An 18,293-nucleotide genomic window follows, 5' to 3' on the forward strand; every position below is an offset into this window, starting at 1 on the left:
AAGTAAATTTCAACTGGATACACTACAAAGACAAGCTATTTAATCTGCAAACTGATGAAAGCCAGCAATACCCCCGAATATTCAGCACATTTTCAGAAAGCTGCGATGGGGCAACCAAAACTAGTAAAGCTGAGAAATTCTTAAAAGACACAAACACCTGCTGGAACATTCCACAAGCATCCCTAAAGCGTGTTCACATACAAGGCTGGGACAAGGTTCTCCATTGTTTTTAAACTCAATCTAGAAATGGTGCAACACTGTATGATTTTTTTTTTTTTTGTCATCATACGTACAATTGCAAGGACTTTAGTGATCTTGAAAAATATCTGCACAACCTTGCATGTCCTTCTTTCAGCTTTTGGGGGAATTTGTTGCACTTATCTAATTCAAAATGCATAAAAAATTGCCCCAATTTTTTTCTAAATTTGGCCATTAAGATGTAGTCTTTGTAGTGTATTCAGTTGAATATGTTAAAACCAATTTGAAAATCATTATCTTCTTTCTTTAATTTGTTCTACACAGCATCCCAATTTTATTGGAGCAGGGAATAGTAGTATATTGTACAAAATTAACACAATGAATGAGCTCATGTACACAAGTCAAATCATTTGAAAACGACACATCTTGATTGATGACATGAATTGCTGACGGCCTAAATGTTAGTAAAAACTTGAAGAAACAATTTCATAACGTAGTGGACATTTCCTAATTTATTGTGGATGCTGTTTACTTTTTTTTATTTTGGGGAGATTTTCACTTAGAAAATTAGATAACATCCTCCCAAATGACATATGACCTATGTAGAATAGACTTTAGGAGTTTGTTTTAATTGTATCACTGTCAATATCTGCAGCTCCTCCACCACTTCCACCTAAGAATGTCCCAACATCTCCATTGACAACTGACCTTGCCTCTACAGATGACACCGGTAACACATTTGAGTATTCTCACTTTTACATCAGATTTTTTTGGAACATTTTCCTTTTTATCACTGTTCTCTATGTACATTGCTGAACAAATCTATTGATCCTGTCATTAACATAAGAACTTAGCTGAAAAGTATATTACGGAGTGCTTTCAATATCGATTGGGGTCTTCTCTTGAAATCTTCTTTGAAATGCTTTACCTTTAATGAGGAGTGAGGAATTTAGATACTGAACTCACTTTTATCTAGCAAACTGAGCTTCAGTGAGAAGTCAAAAATTATTGATGGAATAAATAGTCCATCAAGTCAATTAGGTTTAAAATACCTAATCAAATAACAAGGCTTTCTGTCTTCATTCTAGTGGTTAGCATGTGAATTGCTCACATTCAAGATTAGAGTAGAAGTTATTGTCCACGTGCTGTTTTTGTGGAAAAAGGCACTTTCCTTACAATTGAAACCTTAATAAATGTAAAAAAATAAAATAAAAAGGATTTTAATGTCTCCGTTTGTCATTCTGTCTTGCAAAGAAGATGGAAAAGATTCCTTTCTCTGAACTGAAGTATTGCATTTTCCTTTATCTTCTTCCTCCCTTGTGTAGGCATGCTTTATCTTCTTGTGTCAACTCACTAATCGCCTCTCCAAACAGTCCGTGATTAAAGAGTGGTTGTCTGTCTGCGATTTATCGATAGAAGCTGACAATGCAACAAGAAAGGCATCCATAGCTGACTTGGATAACGTGTTCGGACCAGAACAGACTCCATCTGCAAATGAGGATGCAGGTGACACATGGGTGTGCTTCAGTGAGCAGTCAACTGACCGGCCACCTTTACCAAAGGAGCCTGCACCGCCACTTCCTTCATCCCCACCTCCTCCAGAAGACACAGCGCCACCATTACCAGCCTCCCCCCCTCCCGCTGAATCTCCAGCTCCTCCTTTACCTGTATCGCCACCTGCAGCAGAAAACACTGCACCTCATCTCCCTAAACCTGCTTCTCCAAAAGAAGTTCAGAATTCCCCTCAAGCAAGTTCCCCACCACTGTCGGAGGAGCCTTCTGCACCCTCTGTCCCCTCAGGGCCTTCTACACCCGAGGATCGTAACCCACTCTCGCCTACACTTTCATCACTCCCTTCACCCAAGGAGCTTTCAACTGCTCCGGCTTCAACTCATCCACCTGTTGATTCACCAGCCAGCATCCCACCAGCTACCAAAGCAAGCACACCTCCATTAGTCACTTCACCTGAAAAGGAAATGGCAACATGCTCGGTTCCACCGATCCAAACAAATTCTACCGATGAAACCCGGCCCATAGAGGGTGAAGGGGAAACTCCCGCTTCACCCAAAGATGCAAACCAGGGCAATCGAACTACACCTCCACCACCCCCTCCCCCAACATACCGGGCAGTAGTATCATCACCAGGTCCGACATCGGGGACGGACAGTACGAAAAGCGGTGAGCGGATTTACTTTGCTCATTCAATAATCTACGATTTGCATTATAGATTCTGTCCGACAGGCAGCAGCATCAGGAAATATTGATTTAATATTTCCAGAACACATTTATCCTACATCAAATACACCACATGTTTTATAGGTTCCTCCTCTCCAGTACGACCTGCCACTCCATCAGCTGTTAACCCCACTCCACCTCCTCCTCCACCCCGCCCTCCTTCACGACCCAAACTTCCACCAGGAAAACCAAGTGTTGGAGATACTGTAAGTAGATTTCAATGTTATTTTATAACATGTAGAAGTAGATTTCAATGTTATTTTATGCAATACTTGTTATGAAATATTGGTGAAAGCAGTTTTATGAATATATTGATGCATCTAAAGTACATCATCAATTTGCAAAAAATGGAAATAATGAGGGTTGGCCACTACTTATTTTTTTGGACTATACAGTAAGTCAAAAAAATGCTTCATGAAAAAGAAAAAAAAATACATAAGTCCCTACCTTTAAGCCAAATTTCTGGGGGATTTTTTTTTTTAAACAAAGATCACGAGCAAGAACGGTCCAGGTTGAACTCGGAGTGAATTTCCGAACGCCCCGCATGTTAACGGCAGCAAGAGAGTTCAGGCTGAAAACCTTTTCCTTCTCACAGAAAATTTATGACCGTATCAAGGATTCCTTAGGGACTGTAAACATTACATCTTTGTTGTGGTGAATGCAACATGCTAACAGCTTCAAGCAGAGTTACATCACCCAAAACCTTCCATAGCTACCGTTCTTCTTCTTCTTCATCTGTTTCTATTTCTTCTTCTACTTTCTTTTGGTGAGTACCAAGACGGTGGCGGCAATGTACAGAAAGTCAACACAATTAAGGAAGGTCAAATTTAGTTGCTTGTCCCACCCTTAGCTGTAATTTTAATATACAGAATACAAGACATACATTGGTATAACTCATAGCCTTTATCTGCTACCCATGGTCAGTTGAGAGTGGGTGGCGGGGCTGAATGAGAGAGAATTGTCAGCCTGGGAGGGGCTACCAGAATAATAGTCTGAATTCTGCTGGATTCTCAATGCCCAATTCTATCTGTCCGATTATCTTCAGGCAGTGACTCTTGAAAGCCCTCCAAGGCAAGCTTAATGAACTGGTGCCACGGCAATGTGACAGACGTAAAGTTTAACAAGTGACAGAATAGTTTGAAACTAAGACTTCTGATAGGCAATCTCTTGGCACACCTGCACAGATTCACCTGCATCTTGGTCAGTTCAAAACAACAATGTGACGTGTCTGAAAGAAAAATCTGCAGATTTATTTTATTTATTTATTTATTTTAATTATGATAGCCTCTTGAGTATTGCAGGCCTCTGAGCTCCAGCCCAGTTGGGCCTGGTCTTTGTACCAGCCAAACTTTGAGGAAGAAAATAAGCCCAACTTCTATCTATCCACCCATCCATTTTTTTAGCCACTTAGTCCGAAAAATCTGGTAGTTCACTGCTAGAGTTTGGGACAAGTGCAAATTCTTTTGGGTAAGGATTTTGCAAGAATAGCAATTCTCATGCAAGTGTTGCTTTACTGTTTAGCATCTGTTTTTTCCTCTGTTTGTTTCAGAATCGTCCGTTTAGTCCACCAGTTCATGCAGTAAGAGGCAGCCCCCCTCCAATTGCTCCTTTGGCCCGGGCAGAGAGCACCTCCTCCATCTCCTCAACCAACTCCCTGAGTGCCGCCACCACTCCCACAGTCAGTAAAGACCTCTCGGTGTCAGGTTTGTACACTATCGCCTGTTCCTGAACTCTAATATAGGATCATATTGATTTTTAAAAATCTCAGGTTTTTCTCTCTGTGAAAAAAGAGACTTTGTCATTTTATTGACATTGATAATACTCACATCAGATATTTTCCTATCGTTGTTGTTTGGTTAACTATGTACGAGTGTTGAAGTTAAAAAAAAAATAGTAGGACATAATTCAGTTATGTCAATTAAAGATACAAGTGTCAAAATTTATCCTATAACAATTAGCATTGTGCAGCCCACGGGTCAAAGGTAGTAGGGCTTTTAAAATATACAATTGAAATGTTGCGAGCCACAGTAAAGTACATAATGTTCACTAGTATTGACATCAACTTAAGACCATAATTTAATTGCAGCCTAGGTTTTGTATGCATTTAACAGTATAGAACTATGAGATTCTTAATTTGATTTTTTTTTTTGGTAACATTTTCATGTTTTTTGGTTTTATTTGCTGTCTTTTGTGTTACACATGTTCTTCTTTATTTGCCCTAACTTGTCAGAAGATGATGCTTATGTAGACAAGATTCCTTCTTTTGAGAGACATTTTGATGCCTTTGCAGGTATAGTAGAGAAATCCAGAGGTCGTAGGGGTGTGTTTTGCTTTGTTTGACGTTCTTCACCTGCAGTACAGTACAGTACATTGTTTAAGTTGTTTTGTTTCCTTTAAATGTCAATCAAATATACGTAGGTAATTGGACAGTAACACAAGTTCTTGGCTCTTTCCTTCTCTAAAACAACATAGTGGCAGTCACAAATGAGAGTCTGACAACAAATTAAAATTCCGCACAGAAATGTTGTGTAGATGCTGAGAGATACTTGCTGTCAAGATAAACATGTACTGTATCTTCATGGTCAATCAATTATCACGTCAAAGCTGCTACCTACTTCTTGGGAAGATATAGCATACAGTATGTTGTTGTAATTGGGAAATAAGTTAAAATTATAAGCAGTCAAATTCATATTACAAATCACACACAGTTCAGATTCCTAGAGCAGAAGATGAGTAATAAGCACATCTGTCACTTGTAAGATGGTCTCAAAACTATACTGTATCTGATGCAGCAATAGTGAATGGGCAAATATATAGCAGGGTTTAAAAAAATATTGGTGATTCTGACTTGAAGCGATTACTTTTTCTTGGTGGCTCTCAGTATTCACATAATTCAATCTAGAAGTGACACAAACTCGCAGTATGAATTGTTGCACTGAGCGTAGATAGCAAAATATATCAACCATTTTTTTTTTTTTTATTACCCACATCTGTAGTCATCCCATTTGCTTTTTTTGTGGTAATTTTCATCTGAAAGACATTTTAATTACTGTTAATTTTAGTTCACTCATACAAAAATACCTCATCTTTATCACTGCCTTTATGTTTGACTGGACATAAGGTTTTGAAATGTAGGTGATATGACGCACATTTTCTACTTTTACAATGTTGTCCATTTACATATGGTAGTCTTTCTTCATTGGTTCTCTGTTGTCATCATGGATCTCTCATCAGATTTACAGCTTTTTGCTAGCCTCTCATTTTCCCGGTCTATTTAGCTTCACAAATGCTTCTTCCTGTTATTCATTCTTTTTCCATCACTGTCACAAGCAATTGAAATCATCGTTGTCCACTTGTACCATTTGTCATGTGTATGGTGGCATGTTCTTATTTTTTGCTTACCATTCAACCCCAATTTTGGGTTGCTTCCACATGTACTTGTCTTTGAGGCTTTCTCTCACGGTTTATGACTATGCACTATTGGCTGTCTCACCATGTCACCATGGAAACCTTTTGTCGTTTTCCACCAACACACATTGTATTTTGTGTTCGCTGAGTGCTATGCAGGCACTCAAGGATACCTTTGCAGAGTCTGTGTCACAGAGTGCGTGTGTGCATGCTTGCCTGCGTGGGTGGGTGTGTTCATAAGTGGGCCTTTCATTTTCATATTGGTACTCACTCACTCACTCACTCACTCACTCACTCACTCACTCCGGCATCCTGTCAGAGCAATGTGGCTATTAGTCGTTTGAATTCTGGCATGAGAATTGGATAATTTGGTCCAATTCTGGACGGCAGAATGGAAGGCAGCAGCTGTTCAGTGTTCATGCCATCCTTTCCGAATCACTATTGGAGCATGACAAAATCAACCAATCCTGACTGATCTTATTACCGGCTAGCTCCTCCTACACTTGAACCCTGACCCCTTTTCTTTCAAACTTGTCACTCCAGAAAAGAAATACAGCCCTACTTCCCTCCCTGGCCATCTGAACACCTGCCATTTTGTTATCTTCATGAGGTGCTTCTGTCCAGCTCTCATTGTCTTTCACCCATAATTTGCATTTCAATCACAAAACCATTATTTTCCACACTTTGTACCTTATATTCACTGTGATACCTTGCACATTTTAAATGTGATAATGATCAGCCACAATTTCTTAGTTTGCTGTCCCTCTAGTTGGTAAACTCATCACATCATATCAAAATGCTAAGAGGAAATGTTGACGATATTTTAAACATTGTTTGCATTTTGGTCAAGATTCCAAAGTTGCGCTTCAGCCACTCATTGCTTTTCCTTCACAATGCCATGCAGGTCTTATGGCTGCCTCCTGCAGGTAGTCTGTGAACATTACACTTGCACATCGTCCATTTTGAGTGGACCAGCTCTGTTAACAATTGTAGACCATAGGTGTCGAACTTAAGCCCTCAAGGGCCGGTATCGTGCATGTTTTCCGTTTTTCTCTCCTCGAAACACCTGATTCAAAAGATTATCTCATTAATAAGCTCCGCAGGGCTTGAAAATTATCCTATTTATTTGAATCGGGTGTATTTGAGAGAGAAGGTTAGAAAGCATGCAGGATACTGGCCCTCGAGGACTGGAGTTTGACACCTGTGATGTAGACAATTGCATGATTAGTGCAATGCGCATGATACTTAAGAACCAATACAAGTGGATCAAATTAGAAATTTACTGTGAGGTTATCAAATGTGGTGGTTTAGATGTTTTCACGCAGTATTTTACTGGTGGCACTCAACTGGGCAGCAATTGGCTTTGTTCAGTTCCATTGTGTTCATCATGACAGTGTCCGGGTTTTGCCGTGGTCCTCTCTTCCCCATCCACACCCGGCTTCCACCTATATGTTTCACCTCACATTTATGTGACAGACCTTCCATATGAAACTCACGCTACTATCCTTCTCTCCTTCCCCTCTCACCCACCTCCTTCAATTCCTTCCTTCCTGTCCATCTCCCTCTGCCACCCAACGTCCCATCCCTACTTTTGTCCTTCAACCCGACCCTTTGACCCTACACAGAGAATGACCAGCCATCCCTTGTTTGGTTTGACAGAGGGAAGTTTTATTTAACCTTTGAAGGTAAGTTTGATCTGCAGCAGGACTAACGGTAGTGGTCACACACATGCTCTTTGAGGCTCATTTGTGCAAGCTTGGCTCCTGGCCTGCCCCTACTCCCCTCTTTGCTCCTCTACTTTTCATCAGCCTTGAAAAAATCAAAATACATCTCCCTATCCTGCCAACACCAAACTAACGTCTGGCTGAGCCCCGTCATGAGCAGTGACTAATGGTGTGGTCTCATTTTCCCATCTTGTCTTCCTGATATTGTTCATCCTGGTTTTTGTTTCCTTTCCCTCTGAAGGGGCATCATTCATTGTTCATTAAACTTAATTTCTTCCATCAATTCCTTTTGCTGTTTATCTTTTTGGATTCAGCTTTGCTCTTAGTGACTTTTGGATCTTGTCAGAGTGCTCCACCTTTAACACAAAATAAAGCTTGCACATATTTAAGACAGCCTCTTTCAATATTAACATGGGCAAATGTTTAAAATAACTGTTTAAGTCATTTATTTACAGCCATAGAAGCAGTGAGAATTATTAATGCTGTGTATACTATACACACATTTCATGTTTTGTCCTTTAGTATTCAGTTTATTATTGTCAGCTATCTGTCTATCTGCCTATCTATCTACTTGCACTTTAATATTTAGTTTATTATCGTCACAGGTCTCTTTCGTTTATTATTGTCGCAGGTCGATCTATCAATCTATCTGTCCACCTGTCTGTCTCTCCTGCTATCTATCTCCTATCGCTCTCAAAATTGAAAAGTAACTCCCTACTTTTAAATACTTGTGGTATTTGTTTCTGAGCTATAACTGTTACAAGAAGTTAATATGCCAGGAAAGGGCATAGGATGGAATTTTATCTTAAATACATTATGGTCTCCATCAGCTTCTTAAACCATCTTAGAATCCCATCAACAGATTTTATGAGGAACTTTTATAGGATTAATGACATACTGGAGTTTTGCATTAACCAACCTAAAGAATACAAATTTGCAAGGTAAAGTATTGAAAATACCTGTATTTTGTAATAGGAAGTTACTTTTTAATGACTGCGTGTGTGTGTGTGTGTGTGTGTGTGTGTGTGTGTGTGTGTATATATATATATATATATATATATATATATATATATATATATATATATATATATATATATATATATATATAATGTGTATATAAAAATAACTGTTTCCCCCTTTTTGCAGTGAAAGCTAATAATATTATAATACATTATTCAAAAGTACAAATTCGGGTATATTTCTATGTTAATAAAAGTGCGTTTATTGTACTAGGTTGCTCCAGAGGGCCGAGTCCACTCACCATGGGGGCTCAGGACACCCTCCCCGTGGCTGCTGCATTCACTGAGACAGTCAATGCCTTCTTTAAAGGGGCCGACCCCGGCAAGTAGGTCACCCAAAAGCTTTTTATTGTATGTGTTTTAGCAGTCACCAGATACAACTATAAAAGTATGAATAAGAAAGCAATGTGTTATTGTTAGGGTTGGGAATAATAATAAACCAATGAAACCAGATATCCATTTGTAAAGGCGAGTGATACTGTCTTGAGTGAGTGAGACCTAACCAATTCATGTGTATCCACTGCTTTGTCCATTGTGACGGCAAAGTTAGTTGCATCCCACCCAAACACATGGCACATCATTGGAAGTGCCAGGATGTCCTCTGCTGAGCTCATGAGGCCTAAGGAGGGTAGCTCTAATGAATCAAAAGATAAAGACTAAAAATGATTGACCAAATACAGTGGGCATAATGGAATAGGCTAGGTCTCAGGGGGAGACTGTACTGCCACTCTTATGGCAGCTGAGTCCTCAATCTTAGTTACAGTACACATACATTGACTTAAGAGTTGTGGATTGGCTGTCCTAATGTTATACAATCGATTGTGTGAGACTTTATGGTTTCCATCTATTAACTAATTAATAACTAATAAGCACTAACTCAACTTTATTTGTACCGTATAGCACTTTAAAAGAGCCGTTTCTGTATGGTGTACATGTGGTGAAAGTGGTCATGCAATAACAAATACAGTGAAAACTGTAAGTTAACACAAATTAAACCGATAAACAAAGCTATGAATAATAAATACATACACTTAGAGGTAAGTACAAACAGAAAAAATACAATAGTTTAGAGTCTCATACGGAGTCGAAACCCAATGCATTGAAATGTGTCTTTAGGCAAGTTTTAAAGCTTAAACAAGACGCCTGGTGTCTTGGTTCATAAGAAATACGCGTACTGTACCAGTAAAAACAACAGTGTTGAACATTAGCAAGACCACTGGTTAAACTACATTTCTCAGATGCCTCAGTATTTTCAAGATCACATACCTTTCCAATTGTTAAGCTTTTTTCCTGATGACATAGCGCTAGCAAAGTAGCATTCACATGTGCCACATAATACTTAACATAGCCCAATAATATGGTGTAGAGATAGCACAATAAATGAGATATTTGAAAGTTCATTTTTTACCATTGTGGTGTAAAGCAACAATGTTTAGGATACAGTCTTATATTTCTTAAAATAGTGTAAATAATTGATTTCATAATATGTATTTGTTTAGTGATGTAAAGCAGAAATGCTTAGAGTAGGTCACCTTTTTACATTTTTTTAAATATTGTAAAAATGTCATTTTGTAGACTTGAGTTATTTATGATTAGTATTTACTTCACAGACTCCAAGTGTTACACAAACACCTGCCTTTTTGAATGGAAAAAGTGCCTTTTTTTTTTTTTGCTCCAATTTTTTTCTTCCATTCACAAATGGGGAAAAAAAGAACTACCTTCTCTATGATCAACTCCTCCCAGCGTTTTGATGTTTGAGGGGCATTTAATTTATGTATTTATTTGAACCATCAATCCATCCGTTTTGATCCTATGAGAGACTTGCACATATGCTCCTGCTTGAGTTTATTTGCCATCAATCAAAGGCAGCTGTGTGCTGACCATATTTGCATTTTTAAAAGTGCTTGTGCAGCCATGTTATCTCAGTTGTTTGTTCTCACCTCACCTCTCATTTTTTTTTCTCTTGAGTTGTATAGAGTTCTGATTGATTTGGATCTCATGGGCGCTTTTTTTTTCCTGCCTCCCAAAATGTATTTGCACATGCCTGACACACGTCCATTCAATGCTAGTCTTCCCAGTTACGGTACGATGCTTATTTAGCATCCACAACCATCAACAACAGTGAAGTTGAGTATTGATTTGTTTTCTCAGTGTATCGAATCCTGTCGCTCCCATACTGAACTGAATCTGCATATCTAAATACAGTGTGTGTCTGTATAGCATCGTAACAGATTCCCAGCCCGAGTTAATGCGGTGGATGGCATTACCATATATTGCACCTTGGACCTCATACAGTCTCATGCAACTTTATATTGTCTGTGACTTTCTGCCAGACTTTTTCATGAGCCCTCCCTCCTGTCTCCCTCAGATGTGTTGTGAAGATCATAGGTGAGATGGTTTTGTCGTTTCCAGCGGGAATCACACGGCACTTTGCCAATAACCCATCCCCCGCTGTGTTAACCTTCAGCATAACCAACTACAATCGACTGGAGCATGTGCTGCCTAACCCCCAGCTGCTCTGCTGGTAATGACACTGTTGTATGCTCTGGAATTAAATCAACTGTAAAGTTCTTCCCTGAATGCGGAGTCTTAGCAAACAGGCACTTCATCTCGCCAGTCAAGCCGAATCCCCATTACATGTCGTTAAACTCTCTGTAAACTTGACGATCGACCTAATGTTTTGTGGTTGAACCTCTTAATTTTTATCATATAATGAGCATGTAGAATAATAAGCATGAGACATTTTGTCTTTGATAATCAAGAAGTGTCTGTTATGCTTTTTGTTTTAAGTACTGCAATAGCTTGATTTTATGTCTCCTCATCAAAGGCAAAATGCATTTTAAAATATTTCTTTTCACCCTTTGTCAGTCTTACTACTTGGTGCGTAACAGCAAAAAGGATGTCCCTTTTTCTGGGATTGTGTACAATTATCTGAACCCAAGTTCTTGATTTTTTTTTTTTTTTGATTTCTTGATTATTTGTGCATGTAACTCCGCTGCTAGTGTTTTAAACTCTGCCAAAAGCAAACTCCTGTTTTGTTTAAAGATTAGTTTGAGAAGTTGCTTGTGTTTTTGTGTTCCTCCGTGTTTCTCCACCAGCGACACCACAACGCAAGCCAAGGCAGATGCCAAGGACTTTTGGGTGAACATGCCAAACCTGATATCTCATTTAAAGAAGGTGTCTGAACAGAAGCCGCAGGCAACATACTACAATGTGGACATGCTGAAGTATCAGGTGAGCCGGCAAAATACAACAAACAGGAAACCAACAGGAAAGGCTTATGATTGTGCTTATGATGTACTGTGAATAAAATGCAAAAATGCACCCAAATAGACATATATTTAATTTATTTATCCTTTTAAGGTCTCAGTGCAAGGTTCTGCGTCCACTCCCATTAATCTGGCCGTGAGCTGGAGGTGTGAACCCACCAGCACAGACCTGAGGATAGACTACAAATATAATGGCGAGGCCATGTCAACGCCAATGGCACTTAACAATGTCCAGTTTCTAGTCCCAGTTGATGGAGGCGTTTCCAAACTACAAGCTGTGTTACCACCAGCTGTATGGTAAAAACATCATTGCATTATTTGTAATCACTTTCAGTCCAGTGCCTCATCAAACAAATGAAAAGACTGAAAGACCACATAAAAGCCAAAATCGCATGGCTGCGCTTGACCGGACTAACACCACGTTGTCTTAACAGGAATGCAGAGCAGCAACGAATCCTCTGGAAGATTCCTGATATCTCACAAAAATCTGAAAATGGAGGTCTGTATGTTTAAATGTTCTTGATAGCTTGTGATAATCTAATTTTACACTGAGGTCTGACTTTTAAAATATCGAATTACAATAATCTGAATTAGATTTTTTTTTTTTTAATACTGTTTTTTGATGCAATATTAAAAGCAACTACTGTATTGTTCGCACTATAAATCTTTTTCATAGTTTGGCTTGTCCTACGAATTATACTCAGGTATGACTGACTTGTACCTATTAATATTAGAGGATGGCTTGGCGCCTAAAATTCTCAAAGCCATCTTGACTCCTCTTTCATATACCTTTGCAGTGGCCACTGCCTTCTGCCTTTTAGACACTAAAAGGATTAATACAGGACAAGGATTTTTGGTTGCTGTTTTTGGTCTTGCATGATTTCTGTAAAATAAATCCATTTAAAAAATGCAACTTATGGTCAGGAGCGACATTAAGAGTGAAAAATACAGTACAGAGCTAACTCATTTTGTACAGTGGTATCTTCTGAAGGCAATACATATTTCAAGATGATCCTAGTCCAACTTCTTATAGTTAACTGTACAGGATAATACATCAGAGGTGTCTGAACTTTTTTTTTTTTTTTTTAACCAAGTGCTGTATCCAGAAAAGACTTTAAGGGTTACTTTGATAAGTATGTTTTTTACGATAAATTTATTAAAAACGATCAAACGGCATCATTATTGGTATAGCTCTCCTAAGTAGGTTTATTTTATTTTATTTTATTTATTTATTTATTTATTTTTACACAGTGGTGCCTTATGTTAAATTAATTCCTTGTCATTCTTTTTCTGTGGGGTCTGTTACATTAGGCGAATATTTATTTATTCATCCCCTGTCCCTGTACCCTACAAAAAAGAGCTTCCCTTGAACTTGCCAGCTACATCATCACATGGCCACAGGAGCAGTCTGTAGTCATTTGGTGATCTTTAAAAAAACGTTTCCTTTATTTGTTATTGTTGTTTTATTTGACACCATGCAGGAAATGGGGCAGCTAACTCTATTTTTTAACTGAAGTATTCTTATTTGTTCAGGCTTAATGAAGAGAATTTTGTTAGCTTTTTTGGTTGTGAATATCGCATAGTAGTTTTTTATTTATCTTTGCAAATCAAGAAAAGTGTTAACTATGACTAATGTATTATTTAGTAGCCCCCAAGCCAGCTTTTTTTTTTAACTAATGACATGGGCTGTGTCTATTTTTAGAATGTGTTGAGAGCTGACAAAAAAGGTGAGCCTCAAATACTCCACTGCCTTACTTCTGAAGAGATGATGAATAATATCCTTGCTCTTTGGGTGCCAGAGTTGTATTGGATTGGAGAACATTATTTGAGTGAAATATCTCATGTCGTTTTTACAACTTTCCTATTTTATCAGTTGATATTTTGGTTGCTTATTTTACTCTTTGAAGGGAAAGGAAAAAGATGATTTTCAAATTGTCTGCTCTATAATCAATTAAAAGTACCTAATTTCTCCTCAATTTATCAGGAAAATATCTGGTCAACTCTCCAATTTTGTTACCACCAGCTGTTCTGCATTTTTCTATAGGTGTGGGATCTTTGTTAGCCCGCTTCCAGCTATCAGAAGGCCCAAGTAAGCCAGCTCCACTGGCTGTGCAATTCACGAGTGAGGGCAGTACGCTGTCGGGCTGTGATATTGAACTGGCTGGGCCTGGCTATCGCTTCTCACTTGTCAAGAAGAGGTTCGCTGCTGGTGAGTTTGAACTCGTCAAGTTTTTTCTCTGCATTGATTTCAAAGGTTTGGAAGACAGTTTGGACTAAAATATGTGCCACCAGCTAAACCTGAGTTATTACATTAAAAAACTCAATTTGCATTGTTGTTTTGAATTGTTACAGTTTGAATCTGTATCTATATTTACTGCATTTTGCTATCATTCAAGACAAATTCGGTCATCATAATTCAAATTCAAATTACATAGCTAGGTAAGCCTTTGTGGGCACTCCACAATTCGTCTAAAATTTACAAAATTTCCGCTTCGGCCAAACAACACATTTGTTTTCGAATCTAATTAATCAATTCGTGTAAATTATACAATTCACATTCAATGTTCAATGCAATTATTCAAATTAAAACAAATTCAAATGATGTTTTTCCCCCTCCCAATTCAATTACCCGGTACTTGTATTGAAGTTGACCTATTCTAATGCAAATATGCAAGACTCAAGAAACTCTTTTGTCCTTTAGGAAAGTATCTGGCAGACAACTAACTCAGCAACAGCCCTGATGAACAAATTAACTCCACTTGGCTGGAGGGTGACACAGAGGACAGACCCATATTCCTTCATCTGAGCCCAGGAAAACAGCCTACCCAGCAGTATTGTAAAACTTTCATTTAGCATTGTGGAATCATTTTAGGTCAAATAATAATAGCATTTTTGATAATGTTGTTATTATTTCTATATTGCATTACATCTGAACTGCTGGTGATATGCTCCTGGACTCTTTCCTTCTATTTTTTTTTGAAGAGTGTGCCTCTGGTCAAAATGTGGTGACTCTTCACTGCAGCTGCCTGACCTGACATTACAGTATAATTTCTTAAGTGGGTCTCAAAATGAGTCTGAATAATTCAAGCCCAAATCCAGGACAACTCACTAAATTATTAGCACAGAACAATGTTATCAGTATGATAAAATACTTTTCATTGTGGTATGTCTGTCCACAAAACCATGTTAAGTAGCTTAAAATTGATGGCGATTATTCATGACTTACCCACTGGTTCAACAGGGTCCTAGTACTGTGGATCACATTGGTCAATTCAAAATGCACTGAGCCCAACTGCCATTCTATTTCTTTGCGTGTGATCATAGAGATGTTTTAGCTGGTAGGCAGCTGCAATGATAAATTAACCTGCTGGTCATGGCATTTAAAAAAAAAAGTGTTTTCCCTTAAAAACTAAGTGTACAAAGTGTCATTTAAAATCAATAATATATATCTTAAAGTGTGTTTGGTGTTTTCCTTGTATGGTCACATAGCCTTTCTGTTGTTTCCAGGACAACAGCAGTGTTAAAGCCAGATGACATGACAATATCTTTTTTTTCTGTTTAATTTTTACTGACATGATTTGTTGTAGAAAATGTGATTCTGTATATGGTTAGATTTTAAACGGTATCACACAAATCAGTACCCCTAAAGGTATAAATATTTCAGCTCTTTTTGTTATCTGTGTAGTTGAGTAACGTGTACAGTATAACGTAAAATTTTTGAATTTGTTTCAGATATAATTTTTTAATTCAAGTGCAACAGAAGTTTTGAGCTATATATGTATATGTATATATGGGTGGGTGGGGTTAAGTAACTTAAAACGATGAATATCATTCAGGATGCTGTGTTTTGCTTTGTGAAAGCAGTATTATTGCAGGCTTGAGTTAATCATGGGAATGGTTCACATTGAAATGCAAGTTTCACATTCATGCTGGAGGTTAAATGAGGGTGGTGCATCTATGAAATTCATTTTGCTACAAACAGTCAATCAATGATCAACTCCAATTAGATATTAGTTTAACAACAACGGCTTAATTTAAGATGAGGTAGACAACTTCCTGTTTAAAAAAAAATACATATTTAAAAACAAATAAATAAACCTAATAAATGGAAGTCCATTCATCTGCAGCATCACTTTTCCTGTAGCTTGACCCTTGTTCACGCTACAAGCTTTCACTGGGCTTTGCTACTTTACTTTTCTCTTCAAATGTGACTTCCCGAATTGCATTTTAGGTACCAACCTTGTCCCCATGACCCGTTTAATTCCATAGCTTTATTTTGCATAATTGTAATGGTCTCTGTGAGATGACAAGAGGAGGTTGTGGATGGAGGTTGACCAAAATGCTTTGTGTGTGCGTGTGTGTGTGGTATTCTCTCTCGAATGAGAATAAGGGGAATATTTGTAATGCTGATTAAAAACAGGGAAAAAAACGGTTTATTGTGAGGGGAGAACACTGTGCCGATAATGTCTATCTTCCCTAATGCTCTTTGACGCGCCTTCTGAAAATTAGGTGTGGATGTGAGATGTCGCTCATGCTAACGATAGTCTTGTATGTCAATATTGTGCTAATCACACCAAACCATAGTCTCGTAAGATGCGTTGTGGATCCATCATAAACTGGGTTTAGAGCAAAAAAGCAATTATCGTGACATCTTCCCTATGTTGCTGTTTTTTGTTGTTTTCCTTTTTTGTAATTGCCAGTGGGAACAAACAGAACAAAAGTTAACTTCCTGTTTTGCGTGGGGCTCACAGAAAGTTGTCATGTTTTAGGTGAATATCAAAGCAATCAGAGCAAGTCTCCTGCGTTTTTCGCAATGCATTGCCCCATTTTTGCATCGGTTTGAAGTTGCCTGTCATGTATGAATCGCCTCAGCCTATTATACAAATTAAAGAATCTTTTCCACGTTTTCCAGAAAAATTAAACATTGGATGAAGTTTTATTAAAAGATAAAGTACTCTGTCACACCTGATATTTGGACTGTAAATAATTTATTTAGTACAACCTGAAATGCTTAACTTAAACCAGTTTCTTAAGGTGAAGCAAATCTATCATTTTAAGTGATCCAATGGATGGATTCAATTCAATCTGAAGGTTTCTATTCAATATGAACACTTTTTTTTTCTTTGGAGCATGCAAATTCAATCTATTTAGTTGTCTCAAATAAATATTTAAAATTTCCCTCACATGTGCACTTAAAGGCATTTTAGAATTTTCAGTAACATAGCATGCACATTTTCGCAACAGAAAATAAAAGTATATCAATGTATGGCGTAAGGTTTTTCAGGATATGCATTCACTTTCAAATGAAAAGAGCAGTGTTATGTCTAGTTGTAGGTTCAAATCCAAGACTTTCTATAGATACTTTTGAGCATTGTTGAAGTATTTGGCTTGCTTCATTTTAAGAAATTATTTGATGTAAAGTTAAGCATTTCAGTTTGTATTACAGTAAATGAATTATCAGCTCATTTTAAAATATTAGGTGTGATTAACTAAATCCTTGTTCATCTCTGTTGTGACTGTTCTGCAGTAATTCACCATCGCTTGGAGAGCATGCAAGAAAAAGCAGGGCAACCTTGACCTTCAGATATTTCTTAAATGATGTATTGTGCTGTGTACTCACTCACCTGTATTACTGTCGACGAGCAGTTTTTTGTGCCGTGAGTAAGAATGCTTTAACATCATACCACATGCAAGCTCAATGCTAAAATGGAAACTTAGTTTGCCTCCTTCCAAATCCAATAAAAGGTCTAACTCCATGAGATCATTTGTATTTTTCTTCATTGTGTGTACGTGATAATTTTATTCTTATGTTACTCAACTCATGTCACGCTGCACTGGATGCCCTCTTGATAACTCACATTTTTAGGGGTGTCAGCATGACAGATTAATTGGGACTTTTTTTTATCATGTTACCTAATTTTTAAATCTCTAACTGCTTTCCATACGCCGATTAAATACATTTTTTATGTATTGGGCTTCTTGTGCTTGAGTTGTTGGGGTTTGGAAAACAAACCCTGAAGTGGACAGTGATTGGCTGTCATTGTGTTTGACACAACCTGATTGGCTTCTGTTGTGGGTGGGAGGGCAACCTCTGGAGCAGAAGGAAGACTTGAAAATGAAAGACTGCCGCCACAGCTAACAATAACAATAAAGACGCGAATGTAGTGAGCCATAGCAATGCTCTTTGCCATACTCAATTCGCACATCTCGTGTTTGAGTAAATCTGCAAAGGACGATATTTTGTTTCCTCCTGATGACTAAAACTAAAGGTTGCAGCTAGCTCTTGGTACTAGGGTCAAATACAGCAGAAGGCAATTGGTTACAACTGCATCTGTTAAAATACGGTATGTAAGATTTTGCGACATCTAGTGGTGGGCTGAGGTAATGGAATGAATTTGACCCACGCTCGCTGCGGTGTCTCAACACTACTACTCTACTAC

The 18,293-nt window shown here is 38.0% G+C and overlaps 1 protein-coding gene across 1 annotated transcript in view; it reads left to right on the forward strand.

Moving 5' to 3' along the window:
* Positions 1–17,612, forward strand: part of sgip1a (SH3GL interacting endocytic adaptor 1a) — a 44,709-nt gene extending 27,097 nt beyond the window's left edge. Inside the window, exons 14-25 of the mRNA XM_088425358.1 lie at positions 854–928; positions 1,615–2,376; positions 2,518–2,639; positions 3,983–4,136; positions 7,467–7,526; positions 8,799–8,910; positions 10,953–11,108; positions 11,683–11,818; positions 11,948–12,150; positions 12,288–12,352; positions 13,898–14,062; positions 14,555–17,612. Coding sequence (XP_088281484.1) covers positions 854–928; positions 1,615–2,376; positions 2,518–2,639; positions 3,983–4,136; positions 7,467–7,526; positions 8,799–8,910; positions 10,953–11,108; positions 11,683–11,818; positions 11,948–12,150; positions 12,288–12,352; positions 13,898–14,062; positions 14,555–14,577 — 2,033 coding nt within the window. The 3' untranslated portion in view covers positions 14,578–17,612. The remainder of the gene's footprint in view (positions 1–853; positions 929–1,614; positions 2,377–2,517; positions 2,640–3,982; positions 4,137–7,466; positions 7,527–8,798; positions 8,911–10,952; positions 11,109–11,682; positions 11,819–11,947; positions 12,151–12,287; positions 12,353–13,897; positions 14,063–14,554) is intronic.
* The last annotated feature ends 681 nt before the right edge of the window (positions 17,613–18,293 follow it).

This window comes from Hippichthys cyanospilos, chromosome 10, assembly GCF_059441005.1.
Source record: "Hippichthys cyanospilos isolate Australia breed blue-spotted pipefish chromosome 10, RoL_Hcya_1.0, whole genome shotgun sequence".
Lineage (NCBI taxonomy): Eukaryota > Metazoa > Chordata > Actinopteri > Syngnathiformes > Syngnathidae > Hippichthys > Hippichthys cyanospilos.